Source organism: Ochlerotatus camptorhynchus, unplaced genomic scaffold, assembly GCF_037179485.1.
Source record: "Ochlerotatus camptorhynchus isolate MF236.1 unplaced genomic scaffold, CSIRO-AGI_Acam_v1.1 ptg000070l, whole genome shotgun sequence".
In the NCBI taxonomy this organism is placed as follows: Eukaryota; Metazoa; Arthropoda; class Insecta; order Diptera; family Culicidae; genus Ochlerotatus; species Ochlerotatus camptorhynchus.
In genome coordinates this window covers 6,818,223-6,841,785 of record NW_027040560.1, presented here as the reverse complement: position 1 = coordinate 6,841,785, position 23,563 = coordinate 6,818,223, and the positions used below count along the sequence as shown (strand labels likewise).

Below are 23,563 nucleotides of genomic sequence, written 5' to 3'. Positions count from 1 at the left end.
TCCCACAATTTCAGAAAAAAATCGTTCTATACCAAATCAATGTAAATCATTTTCTTCACCCGCATTCTTCCAGGTAACTCCAACGGTTGAACCAGCGCCAATCCCATCCGGTGACACGAAACCCGCAAAATCCTCCGCTGAAACCAGCTCAGCGGCGGGAGCAGTAGCTTCGACTTCTGCTGCTCCTGCTACTGTTGCTGCTGCTGCTACTACCACCACAACTACAACTACAACTGCTTCTGCCACTGCTGCTAGTACTGCACCATCCCGTAAAGCACCCCCCGCCCAGCCCCAGGAAAAGCGAGTCCTACAACCGAAACAACAGTCCAAGGCCCCACCACAACGTAAGCTTTGCTGCCGATCGTCTTTCTCCACGGGAAGGAAATTTAATAGAAACCCTTTTCTGTTTTCAGCCAAACCTAGTGCTCAACCGAAAACGGCTGCTCCCGAACAACCGAAACCAGTCCCTCCCGTAAAAGAAAAGAAGCGACCTAGTCAAAAAGTATGTCTGTTTAGTTATTCCCATTCTTCGAAACATTAACGATTCCCCCTTACGTTCCAGTCAAGTGATCTAACGAGCAGTACCGATTGGCCAACACTAGACGGACCATCCAAAACCAGCGAATCGAAGAAACCAGCAACAGTTCCGACGACTGACTCATCTCCAGCACCGGCCACGAGCCATACAGTGGAACAGGAAAAGCCAACAACCAGTGCATCCAGTGAAGAGCAACAAGCATCTGCTACTGTAACCAAAACACCCCCAGTCACAGCTTCCGCGGCGCCAAAACCTCAAACGTCGTCGCAGGCAATCCCAGCGGAAACAATCACATCCCAAACTCAGCAACAAGTTCCTGCCAAACCGCTCTCCACTGAGGAAGATCATGGTCGACCAAAGAGTGCAGATTCCGGCGACCAAAACGGTGCCAATGGTGCTAACAATCGCAAGGGGCCCCGACCAAAGTGGGTCCCACTGCCAATCGATCTGCCGAAACCGCGGGCTCGTCGTGAACGAACTCCTCGACGCCGTCGCTACGATGACTATGACGATGGAAACTGGCATCAGGAACGGACTCCTCTACCACGGTCGAGCAGGATTCGAACCAGTCGAGGTGGCGGACCACCTCCGGTGTACCGAGGAGGTCGCGGTGGTCGGATTTCCCGTGGAGGACCAATTCGACGGGGACCCCCATCGGTTCGAGGAGGTCACATTCCCGGCGGACCCCGACATGGTGATCGAGGAGCACCACATGCCGGGCAGCCACTGACCAATGGAGGTGATTTCGTGCAGGAATTCAATGGCGTGGGACAAGCGATCGGAAAGGAACAGACCGCGTTCATGATGCCTTATCTCAGCACGTTCTACTACAACGGAGCACCGCTCATCGGAATGGACCAGCTCAGCATCAAGGAGTGTATCAAGAAGCAGATGTATGTTTGTTGCGGTTAATGTTGATTTCTTGCAATGAAATATATCTTCTTCTTTCTTTCTTTTTTTGCAGCGAATACTATTTCAGTGAAGAAAATTTGAATCGTGATTTTTACCTCCGGCGCAAGATGGACCCAGAAGGTTTCCTCCCAGTGACATTGATCGCATCGTTCCACCGTGTCCAAGCATTGACGGCAGACCTGAACATCATCATCATCGCAATCCAAGAGTCTGATAAGCTGGACTTGGTCGACGAATACAAGGTTCGTACGAAAACCGACCCGACAAAGTGGCCAATCGATCCAGCGGACACGGGAACCAACCACTATCAGTCCAATTTGCCGTCGGGCCCGAATCCTGTCGAGCCCCCGGCTGAACCGACATCGGCGGTTCCGGTAGCTTCCAAGATCCTGTCAAGTATTCCACCCCCGCCTATGCCACGTAATTTTCGAACTCAAAGTGCAAAACAGCAGCCACAACAACAACCCGCCATCATCAAGGTTCCTTCGGTAGTCCCTGCAGTGCCAGTGGTGCCCCCAGTGACTACCAAAACACCAACAACTTCCGAGTCGGAAAACTTAAACCCCAACGTGCCAGAATTCATCCCAGCCTTAGCTCTGAGGAAGCAATCTGCTGGCACTGTCACAACTCAACCAACCGCCCCCGCAGCTACTCCCGCTGGAACCCCCGCGCAACCGGCCACAACTCAAAGCACGGACAAAAAAGAAAACATTGCTCAGGACGCACAGGATCCAAAAAACGCCGAAAGGAAATCTAACTCTAATGCTACTACAGGTGACAAAGACGCCACGTCCGCAGTCACCGAAGAAGCCGAACTGTGGAAAGAAGTAAAACGACGCTCACGCTCTGCCCAACGCCATCAAAACATTCAAGACGGACAAGCTCCGAAGCAGGACCAAAAACAGGACTCCGGAAGCAAACCGAAGGACCAACCAGAAGCGGGCACACTTCCACAAGATTCGACGACAGCAACCACACCAGCAGCCTCAGGAAAACCAACATCCGCTGCGACACGGTCATCCAAACAGGGTGAAGAACGGGAGGAGTTAGATTTCCAATTCGACGAAGAACTTGACATCCCACGAGGGGTTGGCCGTGTTAATCATTTCTCTGACAACTGGTCCGACGATGAGGATAGCGACTATGAACTGTCGGATCACGAAATCAATAAGCTTCTTATTGTTACACAGGTAGAAGCTGCGCACGGAAATTGACCAACCAACAAATTAACTAATTTTTGCGATTGTTTTCAGGTACCCAATAAGGCACCAAAGCACGAAGGATATGATCGAACGGGTGATTTCACGACGCGTGCCAAAATCACCCAGGATCTGGAGCAGATAATCAACGACGGATTGCATAACTATGAGGAAGATCTGTTGATGATAAATCAACCCCGAGGTGGAAGCTACCGAGCTGTGAATTTGATATCCCAGGAGGAATTTGACAAAATCATCCCCAAACCGGCGAAGGTAGTTCAGGAAGCACCACCCCCGCCGCCACCACCGACTTTTATTGAGACGTCGGATATTTTGAATGAAAGCACAATGAGCGCTGCCCATCGGCACAAGGCACGGTTCTTCGCCGTCAACAAGGATGAATTTGTCGATCCAATCACTCCACGAAAGCGCAAGACGAGGCATTTGAACAATCCACCGGTCGAAAGTCATGTCGGCTGGGTGATGGACTCCGTAGAGCATCGACCACGTACCATCAGTATGGGCAGCTCGACGGGAACATCGCCGACGGCTTCCAGCTACGGATCTTTGCCCCATAGCTTGCCAACGTTCCAACATCCGTCGCATTCGTTGCTGAAAGAGAATGGCTTCACCCAGCAGGTCTATCACAAGTACCACAGCCGCTGTCTGAAGGAACGCAAACGCATGGGACCCGGTCAATCGCAGGAAATGAACACCCTATTCCGATTCTGGTCCTTCTTCCTGCGAGAGAACTTCAACAAAACCATGTACAACGAGTTCCGCCAGATAGCTAACGAGGATGCTGCCGAAGGATTCCGCTACGGGTTGGAGTGTCTGTTCCGATTCTATTCGTACGGTTTGGAGAAGAAATTCCGCCCAATGCTGTACGAAGACTTTCAACAGGAAACGGTCAAGGATTACGAGAATGGTAAGGGTGACGGGCGTTTTTTTTTTCTTTTCGAAATATGATGGTTTATCGTTTTTTTTTGCGCTCAACTAGGTCAACTCTACGGTTTGGAGAAATTCTGGGCCTTCCTTAAGTACTACAAAAATGCTTCCAAGATGTCGGTCGATCCAAAGCTGAAGGAATATCTGGACAAGTTCAAGTCGATCGAAGATTTCCGCGTGCTGGAGCCACAGATCAACGAAATGCTGGAAGGCGTGGGTAAACTGAAAACTTCGCCTTCGAAGCGAAGACCGCGAAGTGTATCGGAAAGCGAAGGTTTTACGGTTGTGGCCGGTCCGAGCCACGCCAAACGTGCCCATCATGGGGGCTCCAGTGGCGGTGCGGGTTCTTACTCCGGCGGACATTCCGGCGGTGGCTACAATCAGTACCAGTACAGTCGAAAGAGGTAAGTTTTGTTTGCACCGGTCCCCCTGTTTGTGGGTACCTACAGGAGAGGACATGCATGCAAGGTCCATTAGTTACATAATCTATCTAGAACAGCAGCACTTGTGGTCATTGCGACGGAATCTTAGACCATGGGATGGACACTAGGTGCATAATTATGCTGGTAAACAGTATATGGGAGAAGTGGGGTGAGATGGCCGTACATTTTCCACTCTATATTATGAAATGAGTTTAAAATTATTTAACTGACAGAACTCTGCAGGTAAATTATCAAAATTCCAAATCTGAACGACCACCTGTTAGAGCAGGTCTCAATCGAAACGTTCTTCCGCGGGTTGCCTTTTTTTCATCATCTTCCTGGACAATCTACGCATCTTATTCGTGAAGAAATAGCAAGTGATTGAAAGTGCCGGCAAGAATATGGAATCCCAAAACGGACTTTTCTGCAACATCATATTACCCCAATTTCATGCTCCATGTTTGTCAAGTAATGGATTATACTTCCAGGGCTGTTACAACAGGCGCGGATTTCGCGATTTTCGCGGATTTGTCGCGGATTTGAACTTTCAGTCGCGAAAATCGCGGAAACATTAAATGATGTCGCGAAAATCGCGAAGGGACTGATGTGCTGTCACAAAAATTGTGGAATTCATTGTAACCTTTCCGTCCCGGATTATTTAGCTGTCATCAATTTTGTTGTTCATTTGGCTCTCAATTTTTTACCGGTTCTAACCAAACACCCTGCAAATAATCGAGAAATAATCTCAATCCCATAAGTCACACCGGATTTACACGGAAATTCCGTGAGGTCTGTCCAATGAGAGACATTTTCATGTTTTATTTATTTCCAATATGAACATAGCATTTTTCGATGTCAAATCATAAACAAATCGTATATATGCGGGTAATTACCATGTATACCGGATATTATAGGTTCTCCAAATCGTCCTGGAGTTCAGTTGGTTTGTTCAACTATATCAACCAAGACTGCAATAATGTCTGTAGTATCGAAATATGTCCAAACAGATTCAAAGTGTCTATGTGGATTGTGTCCGACCTATTGCTACGTATACAAGATGTTATAGGTTCTGAAATCATTCTGGAGATCAGATTATGTTTCTACTAAATCACCCATGCCTAATTCAATATCTGTAGTATCGAAATATGTCCAAATAAATTTGCAGTGTCTATGTGGATCATGCCAACCTATATTCGTGTATGCCAAATATTTCCTAAGGATTTCCATATCGATATTTCGATACTACAGATCATAGATCATCTGGTATAAGTGGAAATAATTAAACATTATCCATATAGCCACTACGAATATGTTTGGACATAATTCGATACTACAGACTGTATCCCAGTCATGGTTGATCTAGTAGAATAAATCATCTGAACTCCAGAACGATTTGGAGAACTTAAAACATCTTTTGTACATGGCAATAGTTCATGCATGATTCACATAGACACTGTGCATCTGTTTGGAAATATTTATATATTAAAGACGTTGTTTCAATCTCGGTTGATCTAGTAGATCAAATTATCTGAACTCCAGGACGATTTGAAGAATTTACATCTGGATTACTCGGAAATAGATGATACATGATCCACATAGACACTTTGAAACTGATTGGACATTTTTCGATACTACAGACATTATTGCAGTTTTGGTTGATCTAGTAGAAAAAATCAAATTTGTAAAACCTATAATTTCCAGTACACATAGTAATAAGTCGTGCATGATCCACAAAGTCACATATACATATATGATTCGGTTATGATTTGCCAACGAAAATACAATGTCTCATCATTGGACAGACCCCAAGGAATATCTGTGTAAATACAGAACCGCGACGTGACCAACAAGTGTGACTTATGAAACTCTGGTAATTTCTCGATTATGTGCAGGGTGTATGGTTTGAAACGGTCAAAAATTGAGAAAACTAGCGCCAAATTAACTACAACATTTAGGGCAGCAAAATACGTCAGAGACGCAAAGGTTAACTTTCAAGAATTTTTTTTTTAAATAATGCTTCATCAAATCTAGACCTGTATTATTCAATAGAAACATTCATAAACTAGGGGGCGACCACGCCAAAGTCACGAGTTCAAATCTCACCCCCGGACAAGTCACGAATGACTCAAGAGTGTTAAAGTGACCATAATAATAATAATAAAAAAAATCATAAATAACTGATTTTTTTTTTCAAAGGATACAAACGATACTCCTTTAGCTCAGTCGGTAAAAACGCAGCTACAAAGCGAGGCGATGCTGGAGGCGACTGAGTTCGACTCCCGTTCGGTCTATTAATTTTTCGGGTTGGCAAATTTCTCTACTTCCTTGGGCATAGAAAGCTCTCAAATCAATGTGAAGGTACTTCAAAGAACACTAAGTTCAGAGCAGGCAAAATCTAATATGCTATATGCAATAAGCTTGAAATGTCATGTAGTAGTATACAAATGGTATTTTTAGGCAATGAAAACAGTTTTTTTTTGTCGCGGATTAGTATTTGAAGTCGCGGATTTCTTTTGAGAAATCGCGGATTTCGCGGATCAAATTTTGAAAATATTGTAACAGCCCTGTACTTCTTTTTATGCTGCTCTTCTCGATGAACTTCTCGTCGGAAGTACTGTGTAGGAATTTCACAGAATTTATCGTCGGAAGTTCTTTGCAATTCTCCTTGGAAGTTCTCTGAACTTCTCGTCGAAAGTTTTGTGAAGTTCACACGAAAGTGTTCTTAGAACTTCTCGGATGTTCGCTGAATTTCTCCTCGGGTAAATCCCAGGTCCTATCACATTAAGGATACTTATAGTTACATCGCTTGATTATCGTGGGTTTTGCCGAACTTAACATCGTCATCGTCATCAACGTCACCGTCGGGGCCTGTTTTGAATGGTTGCAATACAACGCGATCGTAGCTTTTATGATGTGATATGAGAGGCTTGGTGGCCTCAGAGCGACCATTTTTGCTTACTGAGTAGAACATCATGAGTTAAATCTCATCATTCAAGATTCGTTAATTGCTTTATTTGTTAGTTTCAGTGGCGTTGCCTTAACCTCAATCTACCTGTGCGCCAACTCTCAAAACATAAACAATTATCAAAATATTGCTTGCCATGGATGGATATCGAATAAATTAGAAGATTAAGTGTATTTTTCAACCGATTCGAGTATGAATAAGGTATAAAATCTGGTTTTGAAAGTTGGGGCACAGGTGAAAAGTGAGGTTACGGGACGCCAATGGTTATTTTGAATACATTGGAACAAGGTTGCAAAGACTCATTTCAGCTAAAATAATGTTTTTCGGAATAATAAAACCAAAAGATGGTATGCAATCAAGCTCAAGCTCAAGCAAGCAATAATAAAACCAAAAGATGGTATGATGGCATGTTTTACTTGTAACTTACAAGAAGAGGTTACAAAGTATGCGTTGGAAACATAAAACCTGTAAATTTTGCTTTCTATGAGTCACAATCAGCGATTTGCTGATCGCTGAGTGAGTGAGTGAGTGAGTGAAAAATCGCTGATTGTGACTCTCATGAAGTGAAATAAACAGGTTTAATATGTCAAACACATTCTTTGCAACCTCTTCCTGTATCCTACCAATTCAAAATTTGATCATGGCATCTAATTATTTCATAATTTAGAAAAACATTGTTTTAGCTGAAATGAGTCTTTGCAACCTTGCATTGGAATAAAAAAACATTGGTGGGTTTGTGTACAATACACGACCGCATGGTTGACGTAGACTACGTTGAGATGTTTAGTGAACTTCTCGTGTATTTTTCTTAATATAAATTTAAAATAATACAGTAGAAGTAACTTATTTCTTCAATTTACTCCATTTACTTGACATTCAATTTCCTCACCCTTGTTAGTTATTTTTCTGACTGTTTCTGGACTTTCCGTTAAGGATATTTCCGCATATGATACACTTTTCTTTAATCCTCCCTTATAAGTGTCCGGGGCCAAGATGGTATAGTGGCCCTCTTGCAGGTCTTCATTCAGAATGGCGCCGTTTTGATTGCTCCGACCATTGCCCGAAGCTTGGTTTTTTGCGTTCAGGTCGCCAGCGATGATGAAGTTCCCGCACCTCCGGGTGAGTTTTATGATGTCTTCCCGGAGGGCCACTGACGACCCGTCCCTGTGCCTGTTGTTGGTTTGCTTGAGGAAGTAGGCCGCGATAATGGTAATTGAGCCAAGTGATGTGCTCATCTTCACTTCGATGGCTTTGATTGTTTTCAGCTGGAAGTTTGGTAGCAGCCGACAACTGATGTTCCGTTTTGCAGCGATGGCCACTCCCCCACCCCCGGAGCAGGTGCGGTCACGTCTGACGAGCCGGAAGTCGGGAAGGAATACGTTCAGTTCTGGCTTCAAGTGCGTCTCGGTGATGATATCAATGTCGATCTTCTTAGTGTTGAGGTAATCGAGTTGCTCTCTATGCTTGTTTGTCAGCGAGCAAGCGTTCCAATTTGCTATTTTTACAGCTTCACGGTCCATACTTGGTGACGAGAGATAAGGCAGCATGAAGCTGTTCAGATCGAGTCTTGCAGGTGCGCAGGCATACGATAGTCCAGGCGCCGAGGCAGAAACTTGATTTCGATGCCGGCCTTTTTTTTATACAGGGGGGAATCTGCTCACAGACACCTGAGAATGAACTCAGGGTGTGGGGATGGGAGAATTGCACTCCCGACCCACTAAACCTTAACCTGTGCGCTTGGCCCTTGACCTCCCCGGAACCGCCCGAAGGCATGGCGCTTCTCTAGCAATACTCTATCGATCTAGTCGGGCAGTAGGCAACTGCTGCTCGGCACGCCACTGTCGTTGTAATTCCGAAACTATGTGGGTGACCGCAGTCACCACCGCGCTCCAGTTCTCGGTGGTACCACACGTCCTAGGGACGATGTTATTCGGACTGGTATCCGCTCCGCATATCGCTAGCATGGCGCTCGATACTGGCTCGAAGCGTGGACAGGCGAACACAACGTGCAAGTAACTCCTAAAGCAGTCATGGCCTGACAGGAACTGTGTCAGGTGGAAGTTTACTTCCCCGTGGCACCTGTTGACCCAGCTTGATACGGAAGGTATCAAGCGGTAGGTCCACTTCCCCTTTGTGGAGTTTTCCCACTCCGACTGCCATCTCGCAATCGACACCGCTCGCGCGTTGTTGCGCACCCCTCGAACGGTCCTCACGTCATAGAACACCACGTCCTCTTTAATGATAAGGCCTGCTATGACACAGACGGCCTTCCTCGAGATGGTGCGGTATGCACTGGCCACCCTCAAGCACATTAGCCTGTGTGTACTCTCTAATTTCCGCCTCTGTGACAGTCAATATCTAGTGACGCAGCCCACGCAGGGCCGCCGTATCTGAGGATAGATACTACGACCCCAGCGAGGAGCCTGCGTTTACTGGCATTCACTGTCGAGCTGTTTGACATCATGCGGGATAATGCCCCCACAGCCATCGAGCATAACCCCCAAGAGTTTCAGAAAGCGCACAGACCTAATTGTGCTTCCGCCGACTGTCAACGTCGCATGCTGTACCGACATGCGATTGTTGACTACGACCACTTCCATCTTGTGATGGGCAAGCTCCAGTTTCCTGGATCTCATCCATTCCTCCACAAGCTTGACGCAGTGAGCCGCTGCCAGCTCTACCTCCTCGAGGGATTCCCCGTAGACTACCAGCGTGACATCGTCGGCAAAACCTACAATTTTCACGCCTACCGGGAATCTTATCCTCAACAATCCATCGTACATGACGTTCCATAACAGCGGGCCCAGGATGAAGCCTTGTGGCACTTCTGCGAACGCATTTTTCGCCATCTTCTGTGTTGTACGTCAACACACGATTCTGGAAGAAGCTTTCCAGAATCGTGTACAGCCCTCCGGGAATTTGGAGCTGGTGTAGCGAGCGGGCTATCGCCTCCCATCACGCGCTGTTGAACGCATTCTTCACATCTAAGGTTACCACCGCGCAGTAACGAATGCCCCTTCGTTTCCGGTGGACCACCTCTGCCGTCTGGATGATGTCGTGGATGGCTTCCACCGTGGATCTGCCCTTACGGAACCCAGGCCGTCTACACCTTCAGTGTAAGCCGACAACGTGTTGAGGATGACCCTCTCAAGCAGTTTACCAGTAGTGTCCAGCAAACAAATGGATGCCGGCCTGGCTGGTTGCTAGTAGCCACCTTCTTCCTTCTTGTTGATGTATTCCGTTCGCTTGGGGCAGTCCCGAGTAGTGGCACGGTGAGTCCCGCCGCAAATTTCATATGACAGTTCTTCGTGCCATGGCCGAAGGAGTGCATTGGGTCACATTATGGTGTTGTGGTTTGTAGGATTCCCAGTAGATAATGCCCTGAAACAGATGGTCACGATAGTTATTATTGGGTATAGGCCGTCGATTCATTGGGTGGAGTACCTCTGGTTTCAATCTGAGCCTCACAAGTTCATCTTTTACGGCAGCCGCTTCGTACGACGGCAGACCTCGTAAAACAACCTTCAATGGTTTCATCGAAGGCAAATCGTGAGTGTAAAACTCCACTGTGCTGTTCTTGAGCAGGTCACCGACCGACTTGTACTGTTGTAGGCTGGAGCACATGATCTTTGTTCCTACGCTACAGATTTTGAATCGCAGGAACTTGGCGACGTACTTCATTGGGGTAAACAGCGGGGGAATCCGCTCTTTTTTTGGCAATTTCAGCGGCGTCACCACCGCAATTTTCAACTCTGAGCACCGAGAATTGGTTGCTCTGTAGCAGCCGATTAGCTGCGTCATCCGAAACAGCGCTGGCTTCTATTTGGGCCTTTTTACTCCGATGCAGGAGTAGTAGAACGCTTGCGTACCATGCGTTGTTTAGTGGCAAGTGCAATTAGACTTGCCAATGTGCCTGTCGATGACGGCACTTCCACGACGTGAACGAAACAATAAAATGAATTAGAAGAAACTCGATAGCGAAGCGAACGAACAAACGGTCTAACAACCAATGGCCATGAGCGGAGGACCGACAGCATAGCTCTTATATAGTTTTATAGGTTCAAGCAAAACGATGCACAACCAAATGGTACTCGACTGACTGACTGACGACTTGGTTTGGGGAGAACGTTTATTTCATTGAAACAGTGATAAAATTATCTAAAAAGTGATACTTGTACTTTTTTCAACGCTTTTTGATTGAGAAAATTAGAAAAGCATTTATTGTAGCAGAGATTGTGAGAGTTATTTTCTATCGATTGATCAATTTGAATTTAAATTTCATCTATATCTAACAAAGTTATAAGCGTTCAAAGCCTTACACCTTTTGGTGACGGTCGCAAATTTAAGATTTTTGATTTACCCCCAGTACCTTCCCGTAAGACGTAGTCCGCGTCAATAAATCGTTCATTGAGGTGTCGTAATAAAAGGAGCTGCCTAGTGGAAAACGTTTTTGCTTACTGAGCAGAAGACCGTGAGTTCAATCTCAAGCTCCTTCGCGTTATAGGATCCTTAGGATATCAATTTAGCTTATCGTTTACCAAAACAAATCCTGCTGCAAACCAAACCCTTTTATCCAACATCCCAGTGATTTCTCGTGGAAGTGCAGAAGATTTCTCGGCTTTCAACATAGCGGGTATCATGCTATCACATTCCTACCTGGTTTTGCCTAGGTTTAGATCACCAGTTTTTACAGTCCCAAGCATCGTCTATTGGTTACCTGTGTAATTACAGTTGATCTGACAGTAACAGAGTAGCATCCGCGGGCGGTCAATCATGCTCATAGAAGCTTTGAACCTCTCCTCGGAAGATCTTTGAACTTCTCACCGGAAGTTCTCTGAACCACTCTTTGAAAATTCTCTGGAATTCTCCTGGACTTCTTGTCGGGAGTTCTGTCTTCTCTTTGGGAGTTTTGTGAATTTCTCCTCGCAAGTTCTCTGAACTTCTCGTCGAACGTACAAGGAACATCTTGTCAGAAGTACTCTGAAATTCTCTGAATTTCTCGTCAGAGCTTCTCATCGGAAGTTCTCTAGATTTCTCTGAACTTCTCGTCGGAAGATCGCTGAACTTATCTTCGGAAATTCTCAGAACCTATTTTCGGTAGTTCTTTGAACTTCTCATCGGCAGTAATCTGAACTTATCGTCGGAACTTCAGGGAATTTTAAGGAAGTTCTCTAAACTTTTTGTAGGAAATTCAAGGAAGTTCTGAGCTTCTCGTCGAAAAGTTTGTTTATTTGTTTATTAGTTTATTTGTTATGGTTGCATCAACCGACTAGAAATAGTCCCAATGATGTGTTGTAAAAAAGTACAGATTATACAGACGACATACATATACTACAGTTACTACAGTTACAAACGAAAATAACTAGGAAAGCATTGTCAAGTTACTAAAAATTTATAAGTCTTAAATTTTACATTTAGCTGTTGGGCATCAAGCGCCTTCGGTCAGCAAAAAAGGCAGAGAATCTTCGGCGAAGCATATTCCGTGTCAAGTGGAAATCGAACATCGACGCTACTCGGTTGAACACTCGCTACAAGCCGTAAATAGCGCTCCCTATGCTATAATTAGTTCGAAGAAGTGGAAGTCTCAGCATAAGACTGTTGCGTAGTGATCGAGGTTGAACACTAATGTTCACTTGTTGCAGAATTGCTTCGCAGTCGATTCTTCCTTGTAGAGTATCGGCGACGGTTAAGGCTCTGAAAACATCTCTTCGGATACGTAAGGGCTCGATATTGATCAATTGGCAGCGATTCTCGTAACTTGGAAGACGAAGTGGGTATCTCCAATCTTGAAGACAAAGCCAAGCGTTCTGGACGCTTTGTCGACGACATGCGATATATGGTGTGAGTATGTCAGCTTTGAGTCTACAAAAACGCCTAAGTCTTTCACGCAGTGCACCCGTTCGATAGTCGTGCCTAGTAGTTTGTAGTTGAAAATAATCGGTTGTTTCTTGCGTGAGAAAGTAATAACTGTACACTTAGCTGGGTTGACCACCAGTCGGTTTGAACTACACCAGTCAGCAAAGATGTCAATCTGATTTTGGAGAGAACGGCAGTCGGCGAGTGAGCGGATGCGCAGAAAAACTTTCAGATCGTCTGCAAATGATAATCGTGGCTCTGTGATAACATGGTGAACGTCGTCGAAGTTGAGGAGAAATACTAATGGTCCCAGATGGCTACCCTGAGGTATACCGGACTTTGCGCAGAAGCTTGCTGAGTGACAAGTACCCAAAGCAGGGTGTCTACTACCTGGAAAAAACCTGGAAAACCGGGAATTTTATTTTTTCTGGAAAAACCTGGAATATTCAGGGAATTTTGGTTCCACTCAGGGAATTTCCCAATTATCACTTCATTCGTAATTCAATAGAAATTTTTCGTTAACTTTCTCGAAACGTTTATTAAGGACACTGGATTTGACAAGCATCTAACATCTAAGACAACGTGTGCGAACAAGACAAGTTCATTCAGAGAGTCTTGTCACGCTCGCTCTTCGCTGATTTGTATGTGGAGGATCAAAATCGTCGTAAAAAGGAAACAGTCGAAAAAGAGAGACTGGCAAAAGGAAGCATACGAAGCATGTATTGTATAAGAATAAGCATGCCAGACAGCAGGTCTGAGAACCTACATAGATTTTTTTTGAGCTTCAGAGAGGGTCGGAGATCTACTGTAAATTTGTTGAGCTTCAGGGTAGTTCGTAGATCTTGAGAACAGAACTACAAACAAATTGAAAGTAATTAACAGAAATTCATAAAAACAACATCACAAGAAAGGTCGTAGATCTTCAGATAAATGTTCAAAGAAATTTTCAAAACTTCAAGCAAGCAAAAATAATTTCAAATCAATTTGTAAAACTATAAGCGAAATTTTGCAAGTCTTCAGGGAAATTTGCATAACTACAGGCAAGTCCAAGAATCTACAGTGAAATATAAAGTAAACATTATTCAACATCAGAAAAGTTCGTAGATCTTCAGAACAAAGTTACAAAACTTTGAAAAAAATTACAGGATTTCTGAAAAATATCACAAGAATATCAGAAATGTTAATGGCTCTTCAGTAAAAATTGCAGAACTTCAGGGAAGTTCGGCGGTTAAAAAAAATATTTACACGATTTCAGGAAAATTTTTAGATCTTGAGAGAGACATTTAAAACTTCAAAGAAGCTCAAATATTTTCAGATAAATTTTGGCAACTTGAGGTAATCTTCAACGAAATTTTTAAATCTTCAGGGTAACCCGAGAGGAATTTACAAAACATCAGAGAAGTTTTCAGATCTACTGAGAAATTTATTGAGCCTCAAGTTTTTATTTATAGATCTTGGGAATAGAGCTACGGAGCTTAAGACAACTTTACAGAACTTTAAAGATATTTGCAGGAATTTGACAGAAAGTTTCACATTTTCACACAAATGTGAGATCTTTAGAAACATTCGTTAAATGTCAGAAAAGCACCTTAATTCCAAAAACAAATCGCAGCGAAGTACAAAAGTACAATATTTTGCAGAACTCCATGGAAGTCGGAAATAGATACACACCAAAAAATTCTGAATTTTACTGGCGATGTAAACATCCATGCATGCAAACATTCATACATGTAAACTTCCTTTTCACGTAAACTAGCAACTTGCAAGAAATGTTGCAAACAAAAGTGGACAGTTGCATACAATATATGGGATATTACATGACATGTCTCATAAATTTACACGATCTATAATCTAAACTTGTATGATATATGACGCTCCATTTATGTGCATCATAGTAACGGAAATTTACACTACTTTCTTTTTAGCTGTGTAGATCTAAATAACTTCAGAGAAGTCCGTAGACCTTAAGAGAAGTCTGTAGACCTTAAGAGAAGTCTGTAGAACGTCAGAAAGTTCGTACGTTTTTAAAAAAATTTGCAAAACTTCAGCAAAACTCACAGATCCTCGGTAAAGTTCGCCGATCTTTAGATCAAGAATCCACAAAGAAATTTAAAGACCTTTAGAAAAGTTCGGAGATCTACTGTGAAATTCATTGAACTTCAGGGCAGTTCGTAGATCTTTCGATCAGAAATACAGTACTTCAGAAAAATTTACAGAATTTGAAATAAATTTTAGGATCCTCAGAAAAGTTCAGAGGATAGATCGTAAATCTACTGAAAAATTAGCAGATGTTTAAATAAATTTTCAGAATTTTACTGCGGTTCTTGGATTTTGAAAGACATTTACAGAACTTCAGGTAAGTTCGCTGATCTTTAGAGATATTTGCACTGCTTCAGAAAAATTAGAAAAACTTCAGAATACTTCCTAAAACTTCAAAAATTTCTTTTAATTCTTTAGATAATTGTATAGATGTTCAGAGATATTTGCAGATATTCATTGAATTATGAAAATCTGCAGAGAAAATTACAGAATTACAGTCAAGAAGTTTGTAGATTATTAGAAATTTTGTGAACATCAGAGATAATTGTTGATCTTCAAGGATCTTAAATCTTCAGGGATTCAGGAACTTTGTAGATTTTTAGGACAATTTGCAGAACTTCTGAAGAACACACAGAACTTCAAAGAAATCTGTAGAACTACCGAGAAATTAGCAGATTGTAAGGAAAGATTGTTGATCTTTAAAGAAATTTTACCGGAGAACAGAAACAAAACTTCAGGGTCGTCAGAAGGTTTGAAGACCTTGCAGAATTGAGTTGTTAACATAAATTTTCAGAACTCAAGGAATTTTGTATATCTAGTGAGAACTTTTCCCACTAGCTTGTCTAAAGTTGGTATCGACATCCTGGCGAAGTTTTGAAATCCATTTTCATCTTCATATCGCAACTCTTGATGGACAAGATGAGCCAGATCCTTGCCGGTGTTCCTCCTGAGCAACCATTTCCTACTCCACAAAGTTCACCTTCTCTTCCTCATTTTATTTAAAATAATGAAAGCAAATACTTCTGCCAAAGCTAGAGCAATTTTCCGGTAATTCACGATGGAAGTATTTACTTTTGATTCCTGATACAGTTTTGTTTTGAAATCTAAATTGGCAGTTCTTTCGACATGTGAACACCAGCAAACAGGGGGGGGGGGGGGGTTCGACAAAGAGTGTCGAAAGTAAATTCGAGCAGATTTTTCATTATAGCGGCGGTCAAAGTCAGACCAAGAAATCAGATAGTCTAAACGGACCTTAAGAGATTTTAGACATGTGAAACCATGATTTATTCTGTCTTGATCTTCCAAACAGAGTTGAACTCAAACATATTATCAAAATGATATGTTGTTTTTGAAAGCATATTTTTATCAAATTTTGATATATCGTTTTATCGAAATAGTATAGATAGGTTTCTTACTTGTATTTATATTCTTGAATTAAAAAAATACTACACAAATACCAAAAAAGAATTTAATATTGATTGACGTAATGCATGCTACTGTATGAATAACTAATGTGATTGCAAAAACCAAATATAATATTACACCGTTGGATATATTTAATTTCTTTTCGCAAATTATGTTTAGAATAAATGCACCAATAGTGGAGGTACTTAAGTGCAATGTGTACATTACGTTAGTACAATGTACTTCTATAGCGGCTTAGGGAGACTCTATAAGCCACCATAGGAACACATTGCACTAAAGAACCTCCACTATTGGTGCATTTACTAAACATAAATTGTACAAATTAATATTAAACAACCTATGTGCATCTGTTCTGCTGTAATATTCAATAACTGTTTTTGCTGTGCCGACTTATAAGTACCAACGCCCAAGTTTGAACAATCGAAAATAACATAAATCAATAAGTCTAACTGCTCCTATACTATCACCTTAGCTTGGGTCCCATCTCATTGCTCAATTCCGGGTAATGAGAAAGCGGACTCGTTGGCTAAGGTGGGCGCTATGGAAGGCGATATTTTTGAGCGACAAATCGCCTTCAACGAATTTTTCTCCATTGCTCGTCAGCAAGTCCTCATCAGTTGGCAACAAAAATGGAATGATGGTGATTTGGGAAGATGGTTACATTCTATTCTCCCACAGGTGTCGAACAAACCATGGTTCAAGGGGGTTGGACATGAGCCGCGACTTTATACGCGTCATATCAAGGCTTATGTCCAATCACTGCTCGTTAGACTCGCACTTCTATCGAATTGGGCTCTCAGGCAGCAATTTATGTGCGTGTGGCAGTGGTTATCACGATATCGAGCATGTTGTTTGGTCGTGTACTTTACACCGTGTTGCCAGATCTGAGTTATCCACATCCCTCAGGGCCCGCGGAAAACAACCCGCGATACCCGTTAGAGATGTCTTGGCGAGCCGAGATCTCGACTATTTGAATTTAATTTATGTGTTTTTAAAACGGATAGATCTGAGGATTTAGTAGTTAGTGTCATCTTATGTTCTCCCAAGTTGTTAGCTGCCCATCGGTGTACCCCCATGTTTGTCTTTTTCATCAGAGTGTCGCTTAGTTCGAGATCAAGAGCACATTGCTCTCCAAACCTTGTGTTCACAATCCCTTCCCTGCCATCCATTTGTTACAATTTGTCACCCCTAACCTCGAGATAGCCGCGAGTAATCGGCCCCCGCTTTACTAACGTTAGTTTTAAGTAATTTTGTAATCTAATCAATGAATATTGGCTCCGCAAAGCTATAGCAAATGAGCCTGGAAAAATAAACGCATTAAAAAAAATCAATAAGTACATAAAAGGGATTCCAGATGGATCAATAGATAAAATAATAATGTGTATAATTTGTATGCACCTGGATTTTTTTTTCATCCGACCTGGAAAAACCTGGAAAACTCAGGGAATTTAATTCCTTGGATTGAGTAGACACCCTGCCAAAGTTACTGTCAATTGGCGCTCCGTGAGGTATGAACGAAACCATCTCAAAAGATTTCCACCGATCCCTAGCCTATCAAGCTTAGCGATCGCAATTTCGTGGTTCAGCTTATCGAAGGCTGCCGTAAGATATGTGTAGATAACGTCCGTTTGGGTCCGAGCAATCAAACTGTCTGTGATGTAAGACGTTAGGCACAGCAGGTTCGTAGTTGTGGAACGCCCAGTTATGAATCCGTGTTGATCTGTACTTAGATATTGCTTGCAATGCGCATTTAGGGACTCTTTGTCTGTACCTTTCAAATAAAGATAAGTTCAATGCGAAAATCCTTCAAAACGGGTATTAAATAAAATTATCAAGAAGACTTTAGCCTGCGAAAATGTCTGTTTTGATGAATAATCAAAAAATCTTTTTGATGAATAATCAAGATGCCAATCAACATAGGGAGAAATGGAAATATGTAGAAGTTGAGACGAATGACATTACCAAGAGTTGAAATTCCTTTCAAGAAATTGAGATATAAGCCATCATATAGAGATTTGTCTGTAGTCACTTAAATAAAGCTAACCTAACCTAACTTAAATTTATCCAATTTTGTAGTTAATGATCGGGGTGACCAGATAATCGGGACATTGAAACAAAAAAAATGCTTCGTCCTCTCTTTGGAAAATAATAATATTCTGTATCTTGAAAAAAATCCAACCAAGATCCTTGAAATGGAAATGAAGAACTAATTAAAGAATTTTATTGAAAATTCCAAAGGGAGTTTAAGAAAATTTTAGAATTAAATCTAGAGATAACAACAAGGTATGAACATATCTATAACATATATCAGGTATGCGCATTGAATTTTGAGGAAATTAGAAAGACACAATTCTGGAAGTGCTTCAAAGAAATTGAGAAAAGCGAACAAACAGTAAGAAGAAGAATATTATTGTTTAACCTAAATATGCTGCAAGAAATTCAATACCCATGTCCAAGCGACCAAGGTGAAAATAATAGTCTGTTGTATTTTGTACTCGTGCTCGTGTTACAAAAGTTGGCGCGAGTACTGAAAGGTTAAGAATATGATAAAGCAATTTTAAAGAGACAGCATGGACTTTAATCTGGAAATAGGGCTTCTTCAAAGAATACATACAAACATCTGCTAAATTTCCGCTCTGTTCTTGCAGATGTGACTCAGCCGGCAACCGGATGATGGATGTAACGAACCGGCCGGGTCCTTCCCGCGCTCGGACGGGATCCTTCGGTGACGGTGCCGCCAGAGTGGCTGGCAGTCGCCCCCGAAGTGGTTCGACTGGCAACAAGGTAGTACGAGTGGCGCCACACGAACGATTCTCACTGCACCGACCATCTGGACCCGGTAAGCAACATCAACAGCAGCAGCTGCAGCAGCAACAACAGCAGAAAGCAGCTCCAAGCAGCACGAAACCGACGGAGAATGCTGCTGCCCCTGCTTCCTCCTCTGGACCCAACATCAACGCTGCTTCATCATCCACATCGGCTGCGGGAAAGACTTCATCGGCAACATCATCGAGTGAGAAAGCCTCGTAAAGCGTTTGGTGCTGCTTGTGCAAACTTCCGTTGAAAGGAAGAAAGGCGACACGAAACGACGGGGCCAGGTTGTTGGATTGGGTGCGAAAATCGAACCTGTGAGATTCGGTACTCTGAGAACTAAAGAAATGGTTTTGTGTTACTTTTTTTTTACACGTCCTTATAAGAAATCGTCGTCATATCGCGTATATTTGGCTCCTATATATTTTAAATGATTGGAATTTGACTGCTATTTAGAAATTATTGATATTTTTCTTTTCGTTTTTTTTTTCTTCTTTCAAACGAATCTGAATCTGGGTGCACCGAAATTAGAACTCATTGGCATCGAGAAGTAATTCAAATTAAAAGAAACTAGAATATTTGTAGAAAGAAGATTGCTTTCTTTTGTTTTGACAAAATAAACCTGTTAGTTATCAACTTTGATGGACAAGAAAAGGAATCCACCTTGAAATAAATTCTCGTCACGCGTGTGCTGATGCAACAGCAGGATCCAAAAGAGAGATCAACTGCCATCCGATATTCTACCAGTTTAGGTAGGATATGAGCATCCTGAATAAATCAAAGCAGAATTGCTGCAGCAGTGATCGAGGAGCAAAAAAAACATAACTTTTAAATGTCGCTTCATTTTAGAGCTTTCCGCCATCCGCGGTTGAATGGGTATGCTTTTTTTCCGATTCCTTAAGTTTGTTCATGCATTCTATCATGATACAATATGTTCGAAAAATAATAATCGAAGAGAATACATAAGTTCTTATATACACTTACATACATATACATACACACACACTCACACACCGGCAGACACAACTATATTCTAGATGCGGCGATTCGTGCGAGGAAAAGAAACGAAACACACACATACACATTTCAAGGTTTGATAGGAGACTTTTTTCCCCGCTCTCCGAGTTTGTATGCCTCAACAGTGATCTACTATAAAACAAAGCAAACGAAAAAAAAAACTGAAGTAACAACACGAAGTTTTCATTTTTATGTTAGTGTCTTTGAATGAAAAAAAAAATACTTTCCTCTTTCTGACGGATAATTGCCTTAAGTTTCAAAGAGTTGCTTGTTACATAGGAATATCCATCCGCTGGGTCGACCGCCTCAGTTCACGATGGACCAGGAATACCTGTAGACAAGATGATGAAGAAGAAGAAGAAGAAAATATGCATAAGCCTTACCAAGTTTTTTTTTTCCTAAATAAACGTGTAGTTTGAGAATATATAGGCGTGAAGGGGAGGAAGAATTTTAATTTCTTTCTCTTCGATTTTTCTTCTTTCATAAGTTAACTAATTTTAAAAGAATTGTTTTCTTCTTTTTTTTTGGGACTATATTACAGCTACGGATGCAAAACAAACTACAAACAAACATTTAAAAACAAACAAAAAATGCTACTGAGTATCACAGTGCTACTACAACTGTAAAAGAAGAAAATAGGGAAAAGTTTGCAGAAAGAACGTATAATTGATTCGAAAAGCGAAAAAAAAAAGTTTAAAAATATTCAAAAAGGTACATAAAAATTATAGTCATATACTGTAATTAATTGTGAATTCAAGGAAAAAAACCTATAACTTGTAAATAATAAACTACTTATATATTCGGTAAACATTAAAAATAATTTAATAAATTAAGGACACACAATATCGTGCGTTTTTCTGGGTCTTATGATTTCGTGCCGAAAATGTTGCTCCCATTTGGTCAGTTGTTTTTTGTTTTGATGACATTCGGATCAGGAATTGGTGGGCGTTGCAGGGCTCGTAGCAAGTCACTTTCAGTGACTTGGTCTTTATTTTCAAGTCAGTCACTACAGTCACTTTTTACGACCAATGTTTAGAGTAAAGAATTTAACTTTAAAAATTCAGAGTAAAGTCTGACCAGAGGACTTATTATTATTATTATTGTTGTTTTACATCAACAGGCTGGATGAAGCACCAATGATGTTAACCTTATCAACTGTTCCTACTGAACTGGTTTTGTCAAGGTGAAGTGGACTGTACTGGGCGGGAGCGAATCTATTTTGGCAATGCCTGCCTCTTTGTGTAAATTTTTTATTCTAGTGTCGAAAGGACGATCAAGAACCATCCTCAGCACTCTATTCTGAGTTAACTTAAGCACGCTACTGCGGGGATTTTTATAGAACGGGACCGACCGTTTGCTCGTCGCTGAATGGTCGACGTTTTCTCCTCTCTTTCGGCAGTAGGCGGTTGAGAGATCTCAATACCTTTTGGAAGTCGGAGGGTAGAATGGACACCTTATTGATGGGACGTCGATACGTGGTTCCATTCACGAAGGCATCAACTGCTCGGACCAGGCCGTCGGTTCCAGGATAGACAGCTATATGCTGGGTTTAGACTAGGCAAGTCAAATGATCAACTCAGTTGAATTCAATTGGCTTGCAAAGTTGAGCCTGGTTCAACTTTTTTCAATTCAAGTGAGTTGATCAAGTCAGTTGAATGGCATGGTTTACACGTTCAATTCGCGTTCAAGTCAGTTGAATTCAACTGACTTGATCAATTGACTTGCCCTGTTTAAACCCAGCTTAACTTCCAGTTGAGTGGTGGTTGGTTACGATCGTGAAGCAACACGATCATGTTTGTCGATTTTTCTTCCGAGGCTGCAGGGTATTCAAATAATCCCGGCTCCAGGCTCGCCAGAATTGCTCGCGCATAAGTTGGAGATGTTGCCACCGTGTCAAGCGGGATGCTTTAACGTTCTCCAGGGATGGTTCAGCTGGGGCAATCAGCGGTCGTCCAATCAAATAATGCGCTGGAGTTATCACCAGCGGGTCCGCCGGGTCGTTGGAAATTGCGAACAATTGCGGTCGGGATTTCAAGACGGCCTCGATTTCTGACAGGATCGTATACAATTCCTCGAACGTTAGAGTCGTATTGCCGACTGTTGTCCGTTGTCGCGTCTTGCATTGACAACACGGTGCAAAAGGCGTCTCCTTTCCGATCCGATCCGCTTCGTTCCGATGGTTCTTGATACCTGGTCCTGGTTTGACAATTCTTCGCAATGTGACCAAATTTCTCACACCCCCGGCATTTCGGTCCTTTGCCTTTCGAATTTGTGTTTGCGTTGCTTTGGTAACCATTTGAGTTTTATCTTGCAGAAATAAACGCCGGTCCCGTAGTAGGCGCTGACAAATCCGTCTCCTGGAGCAACTTGGTTTTGATGATGTCACCCGTGATTTCGATTCCCGAATTTTCAAGGCCCATCACCATCGGACGATACTCCTGGGGCAAGCCAGCCAGCAGCAGCATTCCGATCCATTTGTCATCCAACGGGAATCCGATTCCAATTAGCTGATGCGCTGTTGAAACCATCCGATTTACGTACGCTTCCATTGTACCGCAATTGTTCAAATTCGTCGTGATAAGCTTGTGTAGAAGGGCCCACTGTCGTGTCAGTCCCGTGTCTTCGAAGGTATTGGTCAGCTTTTTCCACACTTCCGCTGCCGTTTTCACCTCCTCGACGTGAATATAATTCACCGGATCGATCAGCAAAACAATTTTACCTCGTGCAATCCTGTCCTTTCGCGCATCCACCTCAGGAAAAGTTTCGTCGTCATTCGGGGTAGGCTGCACCACGTCCCAAAGGTCTTCCACTTCCAGAAAAGTCTTCACTGCAAACTTCCAAGTTCTCCAGTTTTCACGACCAACCAACCGCTCAATCGCCGGATGGTTCTGTGTGGAATAATTCTGTGTGGCTGCACGCGCTAGAGTTCTAGCCGGGTCACCGGATCCATTTCCTCCAGGGTTCGCTTGAGGATTCTGCATTTTTCTGGCTTCACAAAACTATCTGGGCCCATAACCTAATAGGCAGCAGGGTAAAAGTAAAACGCGTGTGTTATCTTATACGGTTAAATCACAAGTGAAGGAATTTATGTTTCCTTTGTAGTAACAGACAGTCATGGGTTGCTTCGATTTATTTCATCACCGACTACCCGGTTCAAATGGGTTTTGGCCGACTTCATGGCTGCCTCCCACAAACCACCGAACTCGGGTGCGTCGGGTGGAATGAAATTCCACTCAATCTCATTTTTTTTCCTTGTCGGGTATTTTCATCACTGCGACCATTTTTCTGATCTATTGTGATATATTCCCCATTTTTTTTTTCTTTAGCTATATCAAGATGCCGTATCACTATTATTAGGAGTGATCGCCATCGTTTGACTAATAGCATTATCCCAGCACGGCATTATACTTCGAATAAAGTGCACTGCCGC

The 23,563-nt window shown here is 42.5% G+C and overlaps 1 protein-coding gene across 1 annotated transcript in view; it reads left to right on the top strand.

The window, feature by feature from the left end:
- Positions 1-20,993, top strand: part of larp (La related protein) — a 41,641-nt gene extending 20,648 nt beyond the window's left edge. The window contains exons 3-9 of the mRNA XM_065217066.1: positions 74-344; positions 414-502; positions 563-1,431; positions 1,503-2,640; positions 2,704-3,577; positions 3,650-4,001; positions 18,954-20,993. Of these exons, the coding sequence (XP_065073138.1) occupies positions 74-344; positions 414-502; positions 563-1,431; positions 1,503-2,640; positions 2,704-3,577; positions 3,650-4,001; positions 18,954-19,335 (3,975 nt within the window). The 3' untranslated portion in view covers positions 19,336-20,993. The remainder of the gene's footprint in view (positions 1-73; positions 345-413; positions 503-562; positions 1,432-1,502; positions 2,641-2,703; positions 3,578-3,649; positions 4,002-18,953) is intronic.
- Positions 20,994-23,563: the final 2,570 nt, after the last annotated feature.